The sequence below is a fragment of the Haliotis rubra genome, unplaced genomic scaffold (assembly GCF_003918875.1).
Source record: "Haliotis rubra isolate DU_JTF1 unplaced genomic scaffold, ASM391887v1 Scf179, whole genome shotgun sequence".
Taxonomy (NCBI): domain Eukaryota; kingdom Metazoa; phylum Mollusca; class Gastropoda; order Lepetellida; family Haliotidae; genus Haliotis; species Haliotis rubra.
The window spans coordinates 1435607-1462440 of NW_025765769.1; the positions used below are offsets into that span (position 1 = coordinate 1435607).

General features: G+C 40.6%; 1 protein-coding gene across 1 annotated transcript in view; it reads right to left on the reverse strand.

Moving 5' to 3' along the window:
• Positions 1-26834, reverse strand: part of LOC124273285 (E3 ubiquitin-protein ligase TRIP12-like) — a 75491-nt gene that overhangs the window by 25558 nt on the left and 23099 nt on the right. The window contains 12 exon segments of the mRNA XM_046708523.1: positions 393-558; positions 8205-8361; positions 8608-8657; positions 9485-9549; positions 9987-10098; positions 12241-12363; positions 12721-12882; positions 13164-13256; positions 13651-13848; positions 15655-15740; positions 16081-16176; positions 18241-18315. Of these exon segments, the coding sequence (XP_046564479.1) occupies positions 393-558; positions 8205-8361; positions 8608-8657; positions 9485-9549; positions 9987-10098; positions 12241-12363; positions 12721-12882; positions 13164-13256; positions 13651-13848; positions 15655-15740; positions 16081-16176; positions 18241-18315 (1383 nt within the window).

Genomic DNA, 26834 nt, shown 5'->3' on the forward strand with positions numbered 1-26834 from the left:
TGCTTAAACAACATCACATTGATACTTCCACTAACCATGTTAAATAAGTGAGTGAGTTAGTTTAGATTTACACTGTTTTTAGCAATATTCCAGCAATATTATGGCAGGGGATAACGTAAATGAGCTTTACACATTGTATCCATGTAGGAAATCAAACCACCACCCTATGCTAAATGAAATTTTATTGCAATGACATATCACAATATTACACCATGGTTTGATTACAGCACATATGTTGTTTTCATCCATGTGCAGTGAACCTTACAAAACAACAGATGTGTCCACATACAGATGAATCACTAAATTTGGACATTCACATCTTTTACAATAATTGCATGACTGAAAGAAATTCTCATGAATGCTAAATGCTACTTCTGACAGTCTGTCATTACCTGATGAGCTCTGCTGTGATGCTGGGGCCAGGGGATTCAGTTTGCGTTGTACAGGACGTGCTGTACCAGTGTCTTCGTTGATTTGTTGCATTGAGTTAAAGTCAACTGCGTAGGACCGGCCCATTGTGGAAAGACTGACCTCATCTTCACCAGCTTGATATGCAGCCTGAAATATAAGTCAAAGTTCAGGAAGCAATCACCCCAGGGTCAATAAAGAAGAAGCAGAGGTAACAAGTGACATGGACATGGAGGTGAGGTGAAATTGGGTTTAACGTCGTACTTGAGAATATTTCGCTCATTTGACGACGTGCATGCGTGTGTATGTGTATGTGCGGCTGCTTGTACTAGCCCAGACTTAAGCTGGTTTTATAGTGCTACCTCACTGAGATACCATGCCGCAGTGAAGCATGAATACCCCACTCAGACACATTATACTGTCTCCGAGTCGACCAGTCCTTGTTTCCATTAATGCCGAGCGCCAGACAGGAACCAACACGTGCCATATTCGAACTAACCTGTAGAGGTTTCAGATTCTTTGAATCTCCTTGGGGTACTTATAAGCATTTAAATGTCCATTTAAATTCCCTACGACAGTTGTAACAATATTTGAATAAAATATTTACAAAACAAAAACTACGTTTTGTCTTGTGAGACCACCCTTACAGGGCCTTCCGGCCCCCTACAGCCAAGAGCAGGTAACTCTAGACCGTAACCTCGTACCTCACTTTCCATGCTGAGCGAAGTCAGACAGAATCTTGAGGGGAGGTGGTAGTACCCAAGGAGGAATATATTCAAAGAATCTGAAACCTCTACAGGTTGGTTCGATTCTTTTTATATATTCCTCCTTGGGGTACTTATAAGCATAAGACAGACTCCTAAAGATGGATCTCAGGAGCGGCATTCTGTCTGCTTAAACACCCCCGACAAAAGTGGAATTTCCCAAGCTAATTATAGCAGAAAAGGCACACTTACCGGTCACGCGTGTCCACCAAAGCCAATCAGGCGGGGGCATGAGCCAGGGTCAGGGTTAAACGTGTATGCAAATTTGTCCAGCGAAACCTGCAGCTAATGCAGCTTAACGAGACACACCTCCCTCCTTCCGTTATCTACTTTCGGAAGTGAAGATAAGGGCCATAATAAACCCAGAAGCGAAATGCGGAATATGAACAGCAAAGTTTCCAAGGGCAGTTTAGTCTAGAGCTTCTCGGTTAGAAAGCAAGAGACATGGGAATAAAAACCAGCACCACATAAAACCCATCACCAAGGGAAAATGTAACAAGATTTGTAAAACCCAACCCCAGTGTTAAAAATAGGCAGATAATGGTTCACACAATAAAAAACCTCGAAAGCTCAATCGGCTAGAGAGGTGGAACCATGCCCACTGGAGAGAAACTGACTGACCGAACCGAGCACGCTCACTGGAGAGTCTGTCAAGTTGGTAATGACGGATGAACGTGCTCGGACGGCTCCAAATAGCCAGCGAGCAGATCTCCTCAATGGGCAGGGCTGCAAGCGTAAGCTGTCGATGTAGCCACTGCCCTAACGAATGAGCTTTCAACCCAACAGGCGGGGATCCGCCCTGTTTGAGTATAACTCATATGTATGGCAGAGACAAGCCACCGAGAAATGGTCTGCTTGGTGGCGGAAGACCAGCCTGAACCCGCCATAACAACAAAACAATTGGTTACCCTTACGGGTACCCTTGTTAAGTTTGATATAAGCCTTAAGTGTCTTCACGGACATCTAAGGCGTGAGCAACGTCGTGAGAGGTACGGACAGGAAGGCTGAGTGAAAGCTGGGAGCTCAATAGGCGCCGTCACATGGAAGGGACTATCCTTCTTAGGGCGGTAAGTCTCCAGGCAGCCGAATGCTAACTCTGTCTTTGTGAAAAACAGTAAGCGGGATCGCCCGACATTGCATGAATATCGCCAACCCGCCTGCCAGAAGTCACCGCCACAAGCGCCGCCGTCTTCCGCGTCAACAGCTGGAGGGAAAGAGCCGACAGATTGTGAAACAGTGGACCGGACAGCCAATCAAGAACGATTGACAAGTCCCACGGGGACTAATCCGTCCGGACAACGGACGGATTCTGTCCCACGCCTGCTAAAAGCTGCTGTACAGAGGTGCTGCCCCAAAGAGAGCACCGTCAACAGGAATATGAAGCACGTAGAAATAGCCGTAGAATATCCTCGAACAGTGGAAGCCGCTAGACCGGCTTCCAAACGAACTGGAGGAATTCTAACACACAGACTAAATCTGTAGAAAGGGATCAAGAATCCTCCTGTTGACACACCAGCCAGCGAATAACAGGCCCATCTATCCTCATATTGAACGTTTGTCCGAATCCCTCCAGCGAAGCCAGAATTGTGTCTGCAACTGGTGCAGGAATTCGCTTTCGCATGGAGGCGATCCCTGATAGCTGACCAAGCCACCCACTGAATCCTGGGATTCGGTTGGGGCGCTCCGTTCTGGGATAGGAGGTCCGGTCGAAAAGGTAATAGAACAGGAGGCTGAGCCAGAAACCTGAGAATTACCGGAAACCAGCTTTGTCCCGACCAAAGGTGCCAGAAGCACAAGTAGCGAGCTGGTTGTGCGGTCAGCTCGCGACAGGACCCTGGAAATCAGTGGTATCGAGAACGCACAGTACCCTGTCCGTCAATCTAGCTGAACTACTTGCACTCAATGATTATAGTCCCACTTGTCACAGAATGCTGTCGGTCATAAAAATGATATTCAATGCAAATGTGGACACAGAATTCTCTGTTGCTATCTTATGTTTTCCTAGATGACAGTAAGAAGACAACTCTTCTCAACTCAACATCTTTCTCAACTAAACCTTATGCATGTGTTTACATGTATGATCCCAGTGATGTGGAAAGGTTAGGTCTTTAATCAGAGGTAATTCCCATGGATGAAGCATTTGGGTTTTCAAATTTGTAATCTTTCTAATACATTACTATTTCCTTTTACTGATGTCATAAGAACTCTACTCACTTGAAGATTTCCCCACGGCTGGAAGTTCTACTGCTTAGGACCCGGTCCACCACGAGGCACCAGTTTCATTACATCATCCCTGATTTGTTTGCCTTTTCTGGTTGGACCTATTTCGTTTTTGAATTCGCTTTCCTTTGAGAACATCACTTAACGCTTGAAACAGATTTATAATTTAGAGTGTTTCAGCTCTAAAATGACCAATCATGTAAAGACTAGAGCCAAATATCAAGGTGATTAGTGATCATAACTTAAAAAGCACTTCAGGGCTCAAGTATAAAATCCTGATTGTACCTCTGCGACTTATACTGGCAAACAAGGATAAGTTGAGCACCGACCTGACAATTGACCCATATTAGCATGTATGAGTGCTACCACTGGCTTGCCATTGTTAGCTTAAGGGGCCCCAGGTTGTCTCACGATCAAGTGTAGTGCGATGACTTGCTACACTGGCGTGAGAGTCTTATGAGCAGAGCAGCGCTGCAGCCTACGCTAGGAATCAATTTCATAATCATGCAATGCCGTGCACTAGCCAACATCTGCTCTACCTTTCACAAACAAATGGGTTTGCTCATTGCCGTTACACAAGCCGTACTTCTCACAAAACGCGTTTCTCGGCTGGTCCAAATTATCCTTGTTTGCCAGTAGTATCTCTCATAGATTAGTTGTACTACAATTATTTTGTGAGGCTGGCATATGATCTTAATAGTTTTCTAAAAAAGCTGTATCACAGTCTGCAGCTTTAGTCACAAGTTTTAATTCCAAGTTCATCAAACTTTCCATGTCTCAAGCTCTTTTTGGCCGACTGTATCAGAGTGCTGTGCATGAGTTATAATTTATGACAAGCCACAGACAACAGCTACATACATCTGAGGGGACTCATCAGGCTGAGCTGTTGCTCCTGGTGAGATGGTGGTGATTTCTGTCTCCTTCTTCTCAATGGTGTCCCCGCCGATGCTCCCTGACCCTGAGCCCGAGGTACTGCCCCCGCTGCTGTTGCTGGAGAGGCTGTGAGAGGAGGAGGTGGAGATGGACTTGGAGGTGGTAGAGGGGGACTGCAGGTCCATCTCAGACAGAAACTTGATCTGGTGCATGACACCTGGAAGAACAGCAAAAAAACAACAACAGTTAAATGGTGGGTAGAGTTACAGGTCACTGTGTCAGTGTCACATCAGGGAATGTTACTATTGTATAGGAGAACTGATTAAAATGAAGCAGGGCAATTCATGGAAGGTAAGCACTCAGCAGTAAGTAATCAGTCCAAACTAGGAAAATTACTGAGTGAAATAGTCAACAACAGTTCATAAACATGAGGGCCAATGACCAGCATAGGTTGCTGGGGTCAAGTTCTAACCCAGAATTACCATCGGAAGATTTTGATGCTGACAGAACAAGATTGAAAATGAAGGCAAAACGTTAGATGCCCAGTGCATCATATAAATCAATGATAGCGACATGCTGCATAGCCTGACAAACTGGCAATTGTGCTAACAACTGATCACTGCATGACTAAAGCACAACTAAGGTACAGCAGACCACTGGGCTAGTTCAGCTCAAAACTTAAATACAGAATAATTAACAAGAAAACCTATCCATCCATTTATCCATCCATTCATTCATGACAATCCATAGGTCATCATCAGTCTTGATTATTTTCAGTACTTTTTGTAAACAAATGATGAAACATTGGATAACTCACCTTCTCTTCTGAAATATATGCCAAAGATATCCTCCAGTTTCTTCATCAGTATATCTGCCATCTGTATCGCCTCCCTCGGACGACCTTGAGATCTGGTGATGCCATCATTGCAGCCATGTGGCTGAAAACATCACACACACACATTGAAACAATGGCTGTCAGACACCATTCATTGTGACCTCAGTGTCTCACAACATAGAGAGACGAATTTTATTACTGTTATAGTCTTTGTAATTAAGAATTAATGTGTGTGGAGTCTTTGTTAGAGCCCTAGATTCAAATGGCAGGGATTTAGGATGTCCGTTGATTCAAATAACAAAGACCCAAGGACTTAATTTTGAGTGAGAGGGTGAATGAAGTTTTACACCAGAAACTTGACTTTCCGGACTTCATACATTGTACCCATGTGAGGATTTGAACTCGGGTCTTTATCATTATTTATTTATAATCAGCAGACATTGTTCTCATTGGAGTGAGTGAGTGAGCTGGATTCATGTCTTTATTTGGTGAAAAACATCAGCATGGGTGTGGTGTTGACAAATCTAGAAACACGATCAGGGGCAAACATGGATTTGAGCCCACAATCTTAACAGTGTGTGCTTTGCAGCAATGATTAACAAATTTCCAGATGGAACTAACACAGTATATGACTTAGACTGCAACAAACTGAGGCGCATTTTATGGGGATTGTCTCTTGTTTGTAATATGCTTGGCTGTTCCATAGTTTGGTTGCTCTTTGATTTTCATTGGAAGGTCTGAGTAATGGCTTGCAAAGATTAAGCCATGATTTTGAACGTTGATCTATGCAGAACTTGCATTTGGAAGGGGCATTTTGGTTGGTTGTTCATTTCAAGCTGGTGAGCAAGGGAAAATCAGTGCTAAGGTACTGGTAAGAGTGATTCAGCTGGTAATGTCCTTTCCAAAAGTTAGAAATGGTGGTGAATAGGAGCAATGCTTATGACAGAATGAAGATATAACTGAACTTGGAATCATTGTCCGAGGAATATATAGTGGGAACATACAAAATGTACATATGATCTGACCTTGACACTGGCTGGTTCCTCAACACTTCTTTGAGCAGGTCAGACGATGCGTAGTAGATCATTCGCAGCAGTGTCTGCAGACACTTGTGTCTCACAGTAGGGCCAGCCTGTCGTCAAGGCACACAAGTAAGTACCAATACATCTTCACATGTAATTAGTATTCTGTTGGACAGTGATAATACTTGCAAAACTGATTAGGACTTAAATAGGAGGTACTTACTGATGAGCTGTAGACCTCGTACAACACAGAGAAGAGTGTCTGAATGAAGGCTGTAGCCAGATCACTGTCCTCCTTCAAGATCTCAGCGCGGGAATCACATCTTTCTAAGTTGGGGTCCGATGACACAGATGTGGCTGGAAGATTAAAGGTATGTTGTAGTTGTAAATAAGCAGAAAATTAGAGCTAGAAGGACTACCTGAATAATGAAAAAATAATGTCAGCCATGTCAAAAGTCACATAAGATTTCTTTGAACATCTTTTACAGACACCATTGCCTGGATCCCTTACACAAAGTATCAGAAAATCTTATTGGTACATGGCCATTGCACAATGTAAGTTTCAGTCAGGCGAGCTGAATTGCTTAAACAACATCACATTGCTACTTCCACTAACCATCTTAAATAAGTGAGTGAGTTAGTTTAGATTTACACTGTTTTTAGCAATATTCCAGCAACATTATGGCAGGGGACAACGTAAATGAGCTTTACACATTGTATCCATGCAGGAAATCGAACCACCGCCCTATGCTAAATGAAATTCTATTGCAATGATATATAGAGAATACTACACTCGGTCTCAATACATACGAATTATACGAAACGAGTGTCCTTCCTATGGTATCTGACTGAGCGAAAGCGAGGTCAGATAACATAGGAAGGTCACGAAGCCTTCGTGATAATTTGTATGCTTCATTCGGCTAACATCACTGGTGGAGAGTACCATCCAGGAGCGGATTCACCACCTCACTGACCAGTGAGGGAGAATGCGTAGCTGCGTGCCTCTGCGACCTGGTTAGTTGTAGAATGCGAACGCCTGAAAAAATAGTTACGTTAGATGTGACCTAATGAGGAGGTCCCCGAGCCGAAACTCCGATACCGACACTCAGGGGTCGGGTGCCGGGGGTAATAAATCACGGAACAGCCACCCGCGCAGGACTTCATTACCTGGCGATCTTATTCAGTTAGGCGGAACTTGCCGCGACCAGTGTCTTCGATTCCAGGCAAAGAGAGTGCACGGCACTCCCGCCTCCCGATTCCACCGTCCCCTTCCTCCTCCTCCATATCGACTCGGCAGAATCAATCACCCGCCATAATCTCAGACTCCTGAGAGAGCCGTCGAGGAGACGCCAGAGGCAGGACCAGAAAAGCTCATAAGGTCAAGAGGAGCCAGGGGAAAACATCAGCCTGCTCCGGGAGGAACCCATTAATGCCAGGTCAGCCGAGGCGCCGAGGAACCTGCCGCAACAGGCTTCCCGGGCAACCCCGTAATCACTAATCCAGTCAGACTGGACTTGGAAGGAGTAATAACATCTGTAACATAAACCAATTTGGCAATGCCCCACACGCATGGAAATGAACTTCCATTGTAAGGCAGTTTGCCTACCTAAATTAAAATACTGTCAATAGTGGAGTAGGGTAGTTTGCCTACAAACACCTTGCTGTCAGTAGTGGAGTAAGGTCCTTGTCTACCTCAACTAGACAGTGGAACAGGGTAGTTTGCCTACCTGAACTATCTTACTACCTTGTCAATAGTTGAGCTGGGTAGTTTGCCTACATCAACTATCTTGCTGTCAATAGTGGGGCAGGGTAGTTTACCTACCTCAACTAGATAGTGGGGCAGGGTAGTTTGCCTACCTCAACTATCTTGCTGTCAGTAGTAGGGCAGGGTAGTTTGCCTACCTCAACTATCTTGCTGTCAGTAATGGAGTAGGGTAGTTTACCTACCTCGACTATCTTGCTGTCAATTTTGGGGCAGGGTAGTTTGCCTACCTCAACTATCTTGCTGTCAGTAGTGGAGCTGGGTAGTGTGTCTACCTCAACTATCTTTCTGTCAATAGTGAAGTAGGGTAGTTTGCCTACCTCAACTATCTTGCTGTCAATAGTGTTGTATGGCCGCCACATTGCCCTGTCATCCTGCCATTGCCATATCACAGAATCTGTATTTACACACCTGCCTTTCCGTAACATCGAATCAATGGCAAAAATGCCATCATTTGGCAACTTCGGTAACAACTCTCTGAAAATACACAAATCATAGCATTTATGTCCAGGTGTAATACGCAACAGATGTAGAAACCAACTCAATTTACTTACTTGCCTTTAAGATGACGCAAAAAAGAAATGATTATTACGTGTAAATATTTACAGTCAGGTTACACTGTGCTTGGAGATGCAGCTCTGAATTATGTTGTCACTACAGCACGGCTATTACATTGAAGGGGTTAAGATTGAAATGTTTAAAACAGATAGATGTTGCACTCACCCTGTCAAACAAACTATCTCATATAATTCCTGGGGAGTTCGGGAAACAAGCTGAAATAAACACAATGAACAAAATTAAAGATACTTTACTACACAAAAACAGGATAACTCATAATTTAATCATAGTAAACTAATACGATTACTTCAAACATTAACCTATTTATCAAATGGATTTCCATTTTTCTTAATTACTGTGGACAGTGCAAACAGGACATTGTGTTAGCACAGGCTGTTTTCTGAATCTTTTGTATATGCCACTTGAATGTAATAACTAGGAAGCAATCTTTTTAATTAAGTTCTAGCAATATACAGAGGGTGAGTGAGCTGTGTTTAATGCCACTTTGAACAGCATTCCAGTTACTTCACTGTGTGTCACATTCATGTGAGAGAAAAGTATGAAGTGATGTCGTTTTCTGGCATTTACAAGTGGGTGAAACTCACAAAATTGATGACAAACTTAGAAACATAATTTGAGCCAACTGAGATTTGAACACTCGATTGTAGCTCTTTGCTGAAAAGATGCAAGGTTGTACCAGGTGATAAAAGAAGATCAGGTGACAGATTAATTAATGCCACACTCAGTAATATTATAGATAAATGGCTGCAGTCTGTAAACAATCACGGCGGGACCAGACAATCCAGTGATTGCCATCATGAGCATCTATCCATGAACTGGGATATGATGAAATGCATCAACCAAGTCAATGAGATTGACAACTTAATCTAGTCAGTCACTTGTAATGACAAGCATCTTTTGCTGAAGACTAATTCTTCAGGGGGCTGAAACATGAGACATCATCAATCACTGGGACAGAACAGGAGTGTAGTTAAGTTACTCAGGAACCAACCTTATTGCTCCTCAGTGAATGTGCACTGACCTCTATATTCTTCTCGGGTTGCTCAGAGGCTCCTATTAACAAGTAACAAAGGGTCTCTGCTATTTCTGCAAAGAGAAAACCAATTCCAGGATGAAGAGAAAACAATCTACATGCTCATCCATTTTCATGTAACTATTTCTCTTTCGATAAAAAGAATAAGGGTAACTAATTCAAAACAGCTAGGCTATGCCAAAGTTTGAAAATGTAGACCCTTATGTCCTAAGTCAAGTCAATGACTGTGTGTATCTCCCCATTATCTGACACAAGCACAGGTTAAACAAGAACTGTAAAGTGGGTTTTATATTATTTATAACACTAATCGAAAGTTGTAGCAAAAGACAAGATTAGATGTCAAATGTGAAGCATGAAAAGTGAATGCCTTTTTAAGCACAAAACTACCCCACCGACCCTGAAAGTATTATAACATAACACAATCTATAAACTACCTTGTAAAATGCAACAAAAACTACAGAGCTGAGGACGTTATGTTGTATGGACCTACTTTGTTTGAGCAGTACAACCGCCAGATCAGGACAGCTGGCACACATGACCCCCAACATCCGTATGACCATCACAAATGTGCCTGTGCTGATGACTGGGGGGCTCACCACCAGCTACAACACAAACACAGTACTCAGCTACATGCCCAATAAGTAGCAAAAGAAGTCAAAAGCTCTAAAGCAATCAATTCATGTAAGGTGCCATGACATGACAGTTTGTTATGGTCATCGTAAAAATCAGATTCTTTGGACTACTATAGTATGAACAGAAATTATTGAGAATTTTAGAAATATGTTTAATTGGATTTCTAGTATAAACCAGCTATCAAGTGCTTGGTTTCATTCAAGAGAGACAACTCCGTTAATCCTTTTTCATTAGTTTGTGAAGAGTGATCCCCCTTTGTTTACTTGCTGAAAGACGACATTTTCAGTGATCCTCAGTATGGATGATTTAGAGAAGAGGAAGTTGATTTTAGAGTATTATAACAAGGACATCAGATCAGCTAAAGTGATTTCAAGTAGAACAAGCATCCCTTTGTCCACTGTTTATCGTGTTTTGAAAAATATTGCAAATGGATATGGCATTGAGCACCAGGGAGGCCCAGGGAGGCGCAGAAAATTGACTGTCGGTGACAGGAGGCAGCTTGGTATTCTTGTTTCTAAACACAAACGAAGGAGTTTAGAAAACTTAAGGCTGGATATGATTGATAGAGGAACTGTTGCCGTCTGTAAGGAGACAATTAGAACTGAGCTGCGTGCAATGAGTTGGCAGAAAAGTCGAGGAATTCCATCTCCGATCATGAAACCTGAACAAAAGGAGCGAAGGTTGAACTGGTGCTTACAGCATAGAAATTTTAACTGGGACAATGTGATTTTCTCAGATGAAAGTTCTGTGTGGCTGTTTCCTAATACACTGAAATTCTGGACCAAACAAACTGAAAAACCTTCGTATCAGCGCCTAAAGTACAGTCCGAAATTTAACGTGTGAGGTGGCATATCTGTGTTAGGGGCAACGCCCCTCTGTGTATTTGAAGGGAATATGAACAGTGAGCAGTATACAGATATTCTCCAGGGACATTTACTTCCATCTGCTCACATGTTCTATGGACATTTTTGGATTTTCCAGCAGGACAACGACCCAAAACATCATGCAAAGCACTCACAGGACTGGTTTCAGATCCAAAATATGACATTATTAGATTGGCCAAGCTATAGCCCTGACCTAAATCCAATAGAAAATGTTTGGGGACTTATGAAGGAAAGTGTCAATAAGAAAAATCTGACAAATATTGCTGAAATGAAAGAAGAGGTGGTCCGATATTGACCCACGACTTTCTAACTTCTTTGATCAGTAGTATGCCCCGCCGCATTGATGCCTGCATTGCTGCCCATGGTGACTTGACAAAATACTAACTGTTCACCTGTCTTTGAATCTGGAGTTATGTTCTGCTAATACTCACATTTAATATGTGAGTAATGAGTGAAATTTTAAAAAAAAATTACAAATCTTAAATTCTCAATAATTTCTGGTTGTACTGTATATATGCATTATTTTGACCATAACTTTGTTAATAACACAATCATTTGTAATTAGATACTATGAACTGAACATTGAACAAAAGAAGAGCCAGAAGGTCAGTGACTGTATATTGTTTCATGGCATGGTCAGAAATAATCCAAATTTATCACAAAGGCCTGTAGATACTTGAGCCTGCATCATGAAAACAAGTGCCCAACAGTATGAGCATGAATAAACAAAATGATCTAAAGTAATAACATGTTCTAGAATCTTAGCGATCTATTCTGCCATGAAACCCTAAATTGGCCATAAGCACTTTAATGTCAATTGATCAAACATATCAAAATGTAGCTAGTCCCGACTGAGGATTTTCTACTGCTTTTTAGGAGTGATAACTGCAAAATACACATTATTCGGTTCATTAATTTTTATGAAAAACTTTAAAAAAACCCAACCCTTCTTCATTTATTATATTGTTTCATTCCCACACTTAATACTATTACAACTCTAGTGGCGGTCTGATAAAAACTGAGTCATGACCACATAACCTTGTGTTTGATTTTGTGAACAACTGAATGGTTAAAATGACCAACAACCAGCCAAGTCACCGAGTGACCACCCAGATTGCTGGGTTGCCACTTATAACCAGCACAGGTTGCATGTGACAGAATCTAACCCGTAATCCCAAAGGTGTTTTATCTGTAGTGGAGCCAGGAAAGCAGTTAATGTGCACTAACCAGCTGTTGTATGTTGGAGAGCAGGCCATGCACAGCTATCTCCTTCAACAATCTCTGGTCACTCTGGAAGTTGTCCACAAGTCGAGAGAAGCACAGACACACACTCTCCACTGATTTCTTGTCCTGAAACAAACATACAGTGTAGATGAGGAACCGAAAACATCAGATGACAATAATAGCCTTCCTGAGGCAGTAACATCCTTCCCAAGACTGCAAACCTTTCATCGACATGTATCTACATATATTGTTGTATTAAAATAAACTATGAAATAGCAAAAACTGAAACCAATTTCATAACTTAAAACGTCCCCAGTCAGTTGGTCTAACACATGGTATCTAACCATTGTGTCCAGATTTGAGACAAGTAGAGAGCTGACAGGGATTCTGCCAGCACCATCTGAAATACAATATGTATTACTTGTTTCTTAACTTAGGTTTCACCTTAAAGTAACAGTAGAGATTGGACTACCCAGTACATACCTGGTGGCTGAGTCGCCCACTCAGTAGAGGCAGTGAGTCCCTGACGTAGTGGAACTCTTCTGAGGATAAACTCTGGACACAGTTGGCAGTGACAGTCAAGGCACTGCGCTGAGCAGAGATACTGAAGAAGTCTATAAACATCAGACATGCGGCAATTCCTCCCTGGAAAACAGAAAGAAACGTTTGACGACTCATAATGATGACCATGCTGTCTAGACAGTGTCCATTATTTTTGTCTGGGGGTCCCTTAATCTTCAATTTAATGTTGGGTTATGACAAGGACCATTTAAGTACTTGAACAAATAACCATTTTGTGCCCATCAAGCATCTTGACATCCTTCAAGAAATATACCATAAAACAAGCAATTTGTTTGTTTAGTATAAAGAAAATAGAAAAGGGTGTAAATAAAGTGATTCAAGATTAGATTCTTGAGAGAACTTACAGCTTGCAGGATTGACTTGCTGTGTCTCCGAGACAGCATCTCTAGAGCTGTGAGAGCCTGTTCGGCTACATCCATACACTGAATGACTTGCAGCTGAAACACATCAATTCACCACGGTTCAAGTACTCATCATCATCATCATCATCATGGATCATCCTAAACACCCAGCACAATTTTTCTTCATACACCAAAACATGCACAACTTAATTACAGCAAGTCCTTTTTCCAAAAAAGTAAAGTGAAAAAACCCACTGATGTCAACTCATCCAATCTTGTCTTTCAAATCCTTTTCACCAGACCTCAAATAGTGACTATCATAAGCTCATAAAGCGACTAAATTTACTAAGACTTATGCCTCAGACTAGTTCCTATTTTCACTGGAATGAGATCTTTAACAATAATCGAAAATCAATAAATTTCATGGATTTGCATTTTCCTCAAAATTTTAGCAACAGAAAAGCAAATGAAATCAAGTTGTAATTGTCACCTTTTCCAAGAAGACAGGCACAGCATCCACAACAACTGCTGAAGACCGGGGCAGAGCCTCCATCATGTAGGTGAGAGCCCGACATGCATGGTTCATGATGTCAAAATTGTGTTCCATCTGCAGGAGTGTGATGAGGGCCGGCACCACCTGCTTCACTGGATAACCTGCCAGGCTGTCTTCATTCCCCATTACCAGCAACTGGATGGGAGAAAGGGAAAAGTTAGTCTGTCTCCCGGAACCTCATTATTTTCCCAACTGCCTAGCCCTCCCTGCAATGCTAAAGCCCCAAATGAAGTAAGTATAGGTTCAAGTCTTGGGAAAAGTGACATTAATGAGTGAGTTTGGTATTACAACACTTTCATAGCATTTCGGTCATAGCAGAGTACCAGCTTGATTTGGGAGGAGGCCTGAAGTTGTGTTTACCAAATTGGTGAAAGCCAGGATATGGGCATGGTGCTGACAAACCAAGAAATACAAGTGTTTGCCACTAATATGGCAATGTCTCCCGCTGCTAAAGAAGAATGAAATATTTATAACATATTTACTACTTTATATTTAGTCACATACAAGATGCCTGAAATGACTGGTGTCTGCATAATCACCCAATGTAGGTTGTCGATATAATTGAAGACATTGGGTGCAATGTTTTATGAGATAACGCATTTACGTAAGTTTGAAAAGTGGTAAAAGTGCCGTGGTGACCTGGAAGATAAGGTTAAGGTCACCAAAATCAACTGGTGTCTGTGTAATCCCCAAATGTAGGCTGTCACCAAATTTGAAGACATTGGATACAACAGTGCATGATATATCATGTTAACAAGAGTTTGAAAAGTGGTCAAAGTGTCAAGGCGACCTTGAAGATAAGGTTACGGTCACCCAAATCAACTGGTGTCTGGGTAATCCCCCCAATGTAGGCTGTCACCAAATTTGAAGACATTGGGTGCAATGTTTCATGAGATATCGTATTTACATAAGTTTAAAAAGTGGTCAAAGTGTTGTGGTGACCTTGAAGATAAGGTCAAGGTCACCCAAGTTTGGTGACAGCTTACATTGGGGGATTACAATGTAAGCTGTTACCAAATTTGAAGACATTGGGTACAACAGTTCATGAGATATCGCGTTAACTAGAATCGGGACATAGTACGTTGCGGCGGGTGACAATAATCAGGGCAAACCTGATTCGAAACCCAGCATCTCATGCATGCGAAAGAACTCTCATCCCTTACATAACAATAAAGGGGAGATGGGTAAGGGAATTCAGGATTGGATTCACTCTAGTTTGATTATTTCATCATGTTGTAAGGGTAGGAATCATATCACAGTGGTTTATCTTGAGCGTGTTGTCCAACAGACCATCAGTCATATCTCAGTTGGTCAGCGTAAAGTGGCAGGAAAGCGAAAACGGCTATGGCCACAATCTTGATATTTCCACACCCAAGGCCTGATTTGAGCATCTGGGACTAGTCAGACATTGTCATGAATAGTATTACTTAAGTCATCAAGTCCTTTTTAAAACCACCTTGATCAACAGTTTGTCATTATTGGTGGGAACATTTATTTATTCTTCATCCTGAAGAAAGATCATGGGTTTTGATACAACCATTATCTCCTACTGAGGGACTGAGGGATCACAGTAGATGAAATCAAGGACATAACTACATTTCTTAAGCCTCTAACACTGATAAGAACACCTTTTCTAGTTGACTTATTACAAGATTGCTTATGAAGGGAGAAGAGTTTCAAATGCAAATCTTGTATTGCCACAAATGCAATTTTCAATACAGTAGCCATAATGGCCGTATTGAAAATCAGATTCAAACCTCATCAACAAATTCAGGTATCATCATTACTGTCAAAAAACATGTCAAGTTTGAGCTTCATTGGTGCAGTGACTTGGGGTAGGTTTACAGGCAGCACCTGGCCATGACATCCTAGCCATGACATAGGCCCACATGACATCAGTGAGGGTAGCTGATGACACATAGGCTGATGGAATCTACTGACCTGACACATTTCCATGACAGCAGTGAGTTGCTGGCCCTCATCACCCGAGGCCTGGAGACCCTGAAGCAGCTGCTGGACCTTGCTCACTGCAGAACACAAGGCAACATCATCAGTCACATGTCACTCACAGTAATGATTAGAAGGAATGATTCAATGAAACTCATGGCGAGGCTGATGAATATTATACTGTACAACTAGCAGAAATGATTAAAATAACATCTACTAATATACCAGGAAAAGAAGCTGTGCATTTAAGCAAAGAGCTAAACTACAAGCGCATGTGAAAAACCGTTGATTCAAATAGATTACACGTGGATAATTGGTATTGTCTGTAAGAAGACATGAAAAGTATAGCTATCGTTACAAGGTGTATTGGTAATGTTTCCGCCAAGCAGAATCTTCTGCCCAGGTAAGACATGGACTTACTGGTTCCCCCACTCATGGTTCTGTGGAGTAGTTGATGCATACGTGGTCCTAGTGCCCCAAACAGGTGAGATGGCAGGCCCCGGGCTTCAAGCAGAGCTGAAACACGTGTAGAACAGAGCAAAGGTGCCCTCATAATACAGCACTACACCAACACTACACTCACTCTGTGGCTCTAGGGACTGGCAGGCTGGGAGGGATCACAGAGCAGATGGGCCCTTTAACACTGAACAAAACAACAACAGCCACTCTGTAGGTCCGACTTTCATGGCAGAAAAGAGAAGCTTACAAAGACAGGATCATCTCCTCTAGTTACAACCTCCTCATCCACACTACCGAATAACCTTTTTGGGTACAATTATAAGATGTGCTAATGCGAACAAGTGCTTTTCCTTGGATGGAGGTAACAGGGTGTGGGAAGGACAATACTTTCTCTTTCCTAGTGGGATACAACTATTTGCCTTATGGTGTCTCTCAATACTTAACAAAATATACATCTCTAAGAATTGCTTGCAAATTTGAGGCAACTCAAAAAAGCATAATACTATAGGTCAAACTGAGACAAGAGTCCAAAATTCTCAAAAAGTAATGTTTCTAATGAAGTCTTTGATAGGATGGAAGTAAATTGCTTGGACAGGAGAGTAGAAATGTTTACAATTTTCTCATCATTTTGTTACAGATGAATTATTCTCAGTAATCAGTAGTCCCAACTGTCCACAGAAAAGTAATCCATGAAATGTTTTAATGACAAATTTAGCCTACTTCTCACATGCAGAAACAAGGGGAAGGAATTTACTTCATGCAAAAATTTCAATGATTTTCCAGCCTATAAATGAACATCTTCATTCCACACATTCTTGTGCAAATGGCTGGCAATCAGTTCCTCACCTTCCACACTATCCATCCCATCTTAAACATAGTTACAGGAGGAATCTTTACTTTCCATACAACACCTTATCATCCACCTAGTTATTAGCCACAGGGATTCCTACACATAAAGTCCTCAACATTTTCGATAAACCATCTCAGCTCTCATCGCAGACTTGTAACAGTTGTAACCCTAACTTCCCTTTGTGTAACGAGGGTCAGGTGTATCTTTAGCAAGGAGGAGGCCGCTACTTATCCCAGATTTACATAACATCTCTGAATCCTGAACAATGCCCACATTAAGTAACACATCATGGTCAGACAGAAACCAGGCTTATTATCGTCTCACTTCACTTGAGTAAAACCACAATACACCTACAAGGCTGACCAGAAGATAGCTTCACACAAGTCCATAACAACATCTGAACAATTGGACTGTACAGAAACTTATTCTCATCGTTCATGATCGTCTCTCAGGGGTTGAAAATTCTCTCTGAAACACTCTGGTACCGGACCTCTAACCAAACAAACCTAAAGGTCCAAAATGGAACTTGTCTGGCCCCACTCATTGTTTCCTTAAGCCTCAGTTTGGTCCAAATCCAATAATTAAAATTCTGTGACCAATAGTACATCTCCAGACCTTACTGTCAACAAGTAATGAAACATACATTTGGACTCTTTTGATCATTTTCGTAAATGTTTAAAACGATAAAATTCAAGTATTAAACCATTTCTAATGGAAATTTTTGATGGGCTTAAAAAAATTCTGATTGGCCAGTTTCTGTGACAGTAACATGATAGAAAACATGAAAATCACCTCATTACTTCACTGTTGCATTTAATGATTTGTTAAATTCTGACACTTTATGACAGAGCAAATTTGACAGTAACACCAGTAAAGGAAATACTGGTACATCAGACCTTTTAATGCTTGAACCCATTAATATACATGTTGGTCCGGCACCTCAGACCTGTGAATGTTTAACCCCTGAATATCTGCAGATGTGCATCTGAACTTTGGTGGATAACTAGTCACTAATCTAAGTGCACACACAAAGGAGAGAGTTAATGAATCATTATAGTTTGCAAAAGAACAAAGGAAACAAGCAAATAACCCACATCTGTCATAGGCAAAAGAAGACAGTCTCTACTAAATGAAATGATGAGAGAGGTGAATATGAAATCATTAATTACAATAGGCAAACAATTAAAAGAGACAGGCAAACGAATGTGAGCAGCAACTTGTTACTGTGTTGCCCATGCTAGGAATTACAAGTGGTTGTAAACTAGACTGACCTTGAAGCCGACCCATGTCCGTGTCATCTGACTCGCTCTCCGATGTCATGTTGGTCGGTCCACCGGACCCCGGTGCTGAAACAACAAACAATGTATTACGATTGTATCAGAACTTCAAGTTTGTCTTCTGCTTCTAGGAAGGGAAAGCAAATCTTGTCTTGGCCAAAAGGCCACTATTCTGAGACAAGTGACATGTGGAAGGGTGATTATTTTTTATTTAATTCTGGATAATATATCTTACTCAAAATGCCCAATATTTTTATATGACTACAATGAGTCTAGCATAGTTGGTGAGTATTGCTGCACACAACCTTCCAATTGTGTCCTTAACATGTTTTGAGTAGTATAAATAATTCGCTGTGTAAAAATAAACTTTTTCACTTATTCACAAAGGAATTACATACTCGTTCTACACTCTCATGTCAAGTAAAAAATTGGAACTTATTGGAGTGAGGGAGGGAGTGTAGTTTTACGCCGCACTCAGCAATATTCCAGCTATATGACGGTTAGCTCCCAAAAGATAGACCTCCCAAAATACAGACGTCCCATAAGACAGACTCAATGGGTACCGTACTAATTAGCTGAGCCATGTTGTCCACCCCTATTTATTTAATGAGCTGACCCAGAGTCACTTCTCAAAACATATTACTAATCCATTTACTGACCCATTGCCATTTACTGACCCATATGAATATAATAGAAAACGTGCATTTAAAATTCCTGAAACTAGCCTGTGGGCTTCGACAATCAACCCCAAAGTTTATAGTTTATGGGGAATTAGGTAGGATACGCTTATAGATTTATGCAGCCAAACAGGTAGTTAGCTTCTGGCATAAACTCTGTAAACCCGGACCTTTAGCAAAATTATCGTAAATTATCAGTCTGCTTATTTGCAATCTGCATCTATTAATGAACTCAATATCTGGACAAGTAATGTAGAACAAACACTTTCTCTGTGGCCTGTCCTATGTATTTCATGACCCACTAAGTAGTAGAGAACTGAGTTGTTAGAGAAGTTAAGAATGTTCTCAAGCACTTTACTGTGTATCTTTGTTATTATATATACAGTCATCCCTCGCAATAACGCTCTTCGCGATACTGCGGATTCGGTTAAACCGCAGGGTAATCCGTGGCTCCCATAAAAAAAGTTGCCCAGTGATCACACATATTCACGTCATCGAAAATAGCACATCAACAAATCCGCTGTTGAGCTCTGGTTAATCACGTTGTAAACTAGTGATTCAGTGCGGATTGCAATTAACAGTGTTTATCGTACATATCCATGGTTTTTCACATGCTTAAAACATGCAGATTTTTTTTCAATAATAATAGATGAACAGCGAAACATCATAATAACTTTATCATAAAGACATGCCATCAGCCGAGTACTTTCAACGTTTGCTGTGATGCAACATACCGCGTAATTGTGTGGGTAAACACCGCCATCCGAAAATGTATGATGTCAGAAAACACACTTTATGTGATTAAATTCAATCCCATTTTTATTCATTAAAACTGTTTACAAGAACAACGGAGAAACCGTGAGTAAGATGGCATTTCCTTATTCCATACAACGTCCGACTTACCACATTCGTGAGGGTCCGTTTTTCACGCCTACCACGATAGCACCAAAATCACATTTTTCTCAGCAATCACAAACAGATTACAGCCTTGTCATCCATTGACCACAAGACCCGTGTTATTGACTCATTGAAGTCATGTTTGACAATTAATTGCCAACATTTTGTTTTTTTTTACAATCAAAGTGGCACGTACCGCGGGAAGTCAGCGGTGACTTGTCAAACTGTCTCCTACGTAAAATGTATCCAGCCAGGTAACCCAAAGTGCTCAGCAATGCTAATTATTATGCTAAATATGTTCGTAGAAAACATTCATTATACTTATACTATAGCAATATAAGATCTCTGTTAGAATAACTGCTGGACATATAAATTATTCTGGTAATGGAATAGAAATTCTTTGATGTTATATTTTCGGATCGTTTTTAACTGAATCACCGGTACATTGGACCAAACATAGATCTGTGCCCAGCTGATTGCTATTTCCGGCTGAGTTGAATAACAGGTAGCATAACAGGAACAACAATTGAATTATCATGTCTTGTGGTGTTTGATTGCAAGTTTCATGTACATACATCTATTTTCACTTACAAAGTTTTTGGGATTTTTTCACCTCCAACAATACAATATAGTTTTGCCTGGGCACAATACACGAATACGATTTTACTTGGCCTTTGTACCGCGTTATGTAATCGTTACTAAAACGCAGGTTTCTTATAACGCGGGGGTCATCCATGGACCCCAAGACCCTGTATGGCGAGGGATGACTGTATATGTATGCATGGTTACAAAATTGTCTTATTTTGATCAGGGATTTCATCAGGGACACTGTGACTTTCTAATAAGTGACGTAAAATAATATGGTACTTGGTCTCATATGTTTGATAGGTACATGTATGTAAGTTATTGTTTTTGATAATATTCACAAGTAAATGCGATCTGGCAAAAATATGTTGATGTACATACATACATACATACATACATACATACATACATACATACATACATACATACATACATACATACATACATACATACATACATACATACATACATACATACATACATACATACATACATACATACATACATACATACACATACACATACACATATATATATGTTGATGCAATATGTCTTAATTTAAAAATCATAATTCATTACATGAATTGATAAACTATAGTTAATACCTAATTCTGTCTTTTTTATCTGGGCACATACCATTATTATGAAGAGTACAGCTTAATTAAGCCTTATGCAACCAACCATAAAATGTGTTGTTTTAAGCGGTCTGTCTTTTAGGACGTCTGTCTTATGGGAAGATACCTATATGACGGCGGTCTGTAAATAATCGAATCTGGACCAGACAATCCAGTGCTCAAAAGCATGAGCATCGATCTGCGCAATTAGGAACCGATGACATGTGTCAACCAAAGTCAGCGAGCCTGACCACCTGATGCCGTTAGTCGCCTCTTACGACAAGAATAGTCGCCTTTTGTGGCAAGCATGGGTTGCTGTAGACCTATTCTACCCCGGATCTTCACGGGTCTTCGGAACTTATGGACTGTCATGGAATAATATTGTTTGGGTAGGCATGGTTGGATATAGGTGTATACTAATCACTCACAGGTTGGACAGGGGGTGTTTATTCTAGGTGCTTTTAATACAGCAAATATGTTAAATGTATTCAAGCTGTCATTTCAATGGACTGATGGATCATCGTGGACCTGGATGTGCATCATGTTGCCTTGTCTACAACCAGGTGAGTTATATTTATCACCTACTGACACTGTGGCCAAACCCATAAACAGTCTAATGTATTCAAGACAATTTCATAAATTTTCCTTGCCACTTAGGTCATGGGATGGGATGGGATGGGATGGGATGGGATGGGATGGGATGGGATGGGATGGGATGGGATGGGATGGGATGGGATGGGATGGATGGGATGGGATGGGATGGGATGGGGGATGGGATGGGATGGATGATGGGATGGAATGATGGGATGGGATGGGTTGGGATGGGATGGAAGGGAAGGATGGGATGGGAAGGGATGGGATGGGATGGGATGGGATGGGATGGGATGGGATGGAAGGAAGGAAAGGGAAGGAATGGGATGGAAGGGATGGGAAGGGAAGGGGAGGGATGGAAGGATGGGATGGAAGGGATGGGATGGGATGGGATGGAAGGATGGGATGGGATGGGATGGGATGGAAGGGAAGGGAAGGGAAGGGAAGGGGGAAGGGAAGGGAAGGGAAGGGAAGGGAAGGTTAGAGAAGGGAAGGGAAGGGAAGGGAAGGTTAGGGAGGGATGGGATGGGATGGGATGGGATGGGATGGGTGGATGGATAAATGAATGAAATGTAACAAAATGTAACAGCTTAGACAGCTACTGATAATTAGTAAAGAATTATGTGAGTACTACACAAACCACTATATTCAACTTAGGTGAAATTTGGAAACACTTCAAACCTATCCCATATGCCATTCCTTAGGAGGTATGTATGAAAAGAATTTGGAAATGAGGTCAGATGCTTGTAAACAACTTCTCACCAACAGGATCTTTTATCAGTAAATATCAAAATCAATTCAAGCGTTATTTTGGGATAGTTCTGGTTTTACATGTTTTTTTATGATAAACATATGATTGGTTGTTGTTTAACACCACACTCAGCAATTCCAGCTATATCATATATGGTAGTTAAGTAAAAAAAATGATAAACATACCAGAGCTACAGGTAACTTTTTGGGTCATTGAGTTATGTACCCGCTTGTCTTCATCTCAATTGGGTATCCTAATTTTCCTCTGAGTAACCAAACAAATTGTACTCACCTCACTCAAAATCAATTGGGTATTTTGCCTTTTTCCATTAATTGTTAAAATATAATAAAGTTTAAATGTTAATGTTTGTTATTTATATTTGATCTGTAATATGAGAAACGATATGAAAGACTGCTAGTTGAGTGTTCATGTGCCGAAATAGAACCTCTCAATATACCTCAGTTGCTTTATCTATCCACTGGTACGCAAGCTAAGATTTGACAGTTTTCTGTGTACGCATGTACAATCAAATTTATTGAGTATTTACAAAAATACAAGCGTACTTGTACACAACAGACGTAATAGGAAATGAGTTTTCACATAAATATTTGTGTAATTTACGCAGATACGCAGCTTATCTGTACCTCTGCATACGAAACACAAAAAGATGGATGTCAAATTCATACTAACCATGAACTGTGTCAAAAATGCTTTTAAAATATGCCAATCTTCATGTACTACTGGCAAGTATACCACAAAATAGAGTTAAGAATTGCAAGACTTTTATGTTAAGAATCTAACCATGTAAGTATTATTCTTATCATTATTATCATACAGGTTTTAAGAACAGCTGATTCTAATAGAAACATCAATAGGTAACTGATAAGACAAGAGAGGTTAAAAAATGGGAGGTAAACAGCTCTGTTTCATAAGGGAACACATATTTCCTCATTTTACCATACATGATGATCAGTTTTGCCAGTTACTGACTGTTCCGAGAAGGAATCAAGTCATAACCTAGGCCACCACGACCTCACTGTGCATATGGGACACTAACAATATGCAGATATGAACATTATCCTTATCACCCGCTGCTATCCTTGCTGATCACTTTATCAGAACAAGTTTCGGCAAGTTTGTACACAATTGTTCAGCTAACCTACCTAAACACATCCAGCGAGAAGTACCAGGAAAAACATCAACTTATCACCATCCTTGTAAGTGTGTGCCTACCAGCCATGACAGAGTTAAGCTGGTTGAGTCACTAAGTTGTGTGTAGTCTGCACAGCCAGCTTGGCTGAGAGGTCAAGTGTTATCTAATTTACTGACAGGTGGACAAAATGATTTAACTATGACCTCTTTGGCCCCATGTCAGCTAGAGTGACAACTGTACACTTCACCTGTATTACATCATGCATTTTACAAAATAAGTATAAAAAGGCGTCATAACCCTAATGTTAAATGTTGGGTGTCCAAGATTCAACAACTACAGGTGCAAACTTCAAGGACATCAGGACAGGACAACACCCAGTTATCAGTCATTACAAAGTTCCTTCAGAATTTCAAGTAGTGTTTGGATTGCCGTTGTCAGTATAGATACAATGTATTCCAGTTAGTATTTGCTTCCAACCACAGAAAGCTGCATTAACCCTTGAAGACTGTTTGTTTATTGTTTAAAGCTGCAATCAGCAATATTCCAGCTGTATTCTGGTAGCCTGTAAATAATGGGATTGTGAACCAAACAATCCACTGACTGATATGAGCCAATGACTGTAACTGGGACATACAGACATCAATCATGATCCACCAAGTCAATCCGTTAGTAACCTATTTGCTGCGGACTGAATCCTACCCAGACCTCAGTGATCAACTGGGTACATAGAAAGTTCCATGGCACTGAATGTGAAACTGCTTCTGAAATGAAGCCTACCATATATATATCATATTCTATTCTGATTCCCTTGACACAAGAAATATACCTAGTCAGAAATATCTAAATAATGAAGGGCACCAAGTGATCTCTTGGCTAGGGAGCATCAGCTTCACTACATATTCTGTAAATCTTCAATGTGTGAAAATGACGAAGAGACAGAAATAACATTTTCTGACAACTGAATAGACTACCCAACCAGACCCTACTGGCTGTGTTGCATGGGAGGGGAAACAACTATCAGTCACAGTTACCCAAACATGTTACTTGTAGTGTCCACAACAGATATCAGTCAAATATTATTTATGCGTGTATGTTAAAGATACCATTAGTTACAAAGCAACAAAACCACTGCACAGCAAATCCTGATGTCAAGCCAAAACACTCACTGGTATGACACTCTTGGTGAGATAAAATTGCTTATCTGGGAACAATATCTTGACACTGACAAGATATGATGCAGTGTCGTCATCAGCCACAGATCCTGGCTTTATCCCTCATGTGATGGTCTATCAACTCCAAAATAATGATAAGATAATTTTATTGTCACCATCTGAGACTGGACATTTGTGGATGAAACAATGTCATGTAACATATTCATCTCTTTTTGTGCAATACTAGGTCCTCGAGTGAAAATATGGTATAAAATGTCTAACTATTAAAACTCTCCATCTGTATGACATGAAGGACCTTCCCTCTCTCATCACAGTAATGTATTTTGGGTGTGCTTATTATCTAGAATCTGACTTAATGCAAATGTACTAATGTGTTAAAACTTGGTGATGATATACACTTGGTAGTCCTGTATTAAACTGATTATATCACGGATACGTCCTGATGACATGACCGCCTGTAAAATTACTGTTATGTAAGTAATCATTTAACATGTATATGTACATCATTACAAAAACACATCATCAGGACAAAGAAATCAATAAGTGCGAAAATAATGAGTGCTGTCAATGAGAAGTAGGGCATTTGTGATCACTTTTACAGTATGGACTGAGCAGACACAACAAACACAAAAATGTCTTGGACTTCGGACTGGTGAGTTATACTAATGATCAAAATGGCAAGACCACATCAGATTTCAGAAGCAGGAAAAGCAATCACTGATTTTAGCATGACATAATAGGTGTGATAACCTGAGTCAGACAAACAAACATTATATAACTTATGGTAAGAGTGGTCTTCCAAGATTTATTAAACATTTCAAACATGATATGATATGTGATTTTCACTTCGGTGAACCAGGCAACCAGACTGCATGTCAAGGTCTTATGACAGAGAAAATGTGACAGACGTTTAAAGGATAATGGACCATTTCCAGCTTTTTAAGGGCAAGTTTACATGAAAATTAACCTTTTTGTCTGGCACTTTTTCATCATAAAAAGTGTTTGTCAAGTAGTTTTATGAATAAACCCGTACATATATGTTTCAGAAGTAACTGATTTATTTTTTTTCGTTATGTCAATTAATATTTTTCACATTACCGAGAGTTCAATGTCCACAATAAACACACCATGGTGTATGTCCCTTGGAAATGACATCATTCGATAAACGAATGACATCAATAGACCTTACTAGACCCATTTCACGTGGTGCAAGTATAGGTGTGGTCCTTGTGTCACGATGCGCAGGCTATTAATCCAACTGTTAACTGGACGTCAGTTGGCTATGTGGTCAGTTCTACACTGACTGACTGAGTTTGGTTTTATGCCGCTTTTAGCAATATTCCAGCAACATCACGGCGGGGGACACCAGAAATGGGCTTCACACATTGTACCCATGTGGGGATTTGAACCGGGTCTTCGGCGTGACGAGCCAACGCTTTAACCACTAGGCTACCCCACCAGTTCTACTCTGTAATGACGTTGCATTTTGAACAAACGTATTGTACAAAAAGTGTTACCACGTAACCAAATTGTATAACATTCAACCTGTGTCGGTCGTCGTTCCAACAGTATCTTCTTTCACAGTTCAAAATAATCTGACAAATGGTCTTGGTCATCAATAGCAAGTGTTTCAGTGAAGTCTAACGAAATATAGCAGATGCCGCGCTGGGAAAGGACCACTTGTTTGAAATGTAAACAAAGCCAATCTCAAATTTTATAATGTGTATGCGTTTACCTACTTGTTGCATACACTTGTTCATTAGTTTTAGAACATGCATGGGAAAGGTATCGTAGCAAGCGATAGTTAAATAACAAAAGTGTATTTCAATGATTTCCTAGATTCATCACAACATATTATAGTTTCTGAAAGTGTGACGCCATGACTGACAAAAACTCATGCACACCAACGATGGTACTTCTCATTTCTGACTATTTCCGGTGGTCACAATGATAACAAAAAGAAAATAACAACCAGCAGATTACCAGAATGTTTCGGACTACTTACACGTCACATTTATGTATATACGTTGCTTGAAACAACAAAACTTACCTTAGAAAAATCTGGCGTACTCGTTTCAGTGAACATGCCATTTTGAGAAAGTCGCTTCCCGATAGTTATGTCATACCTATGTCAACATTGTTATACAT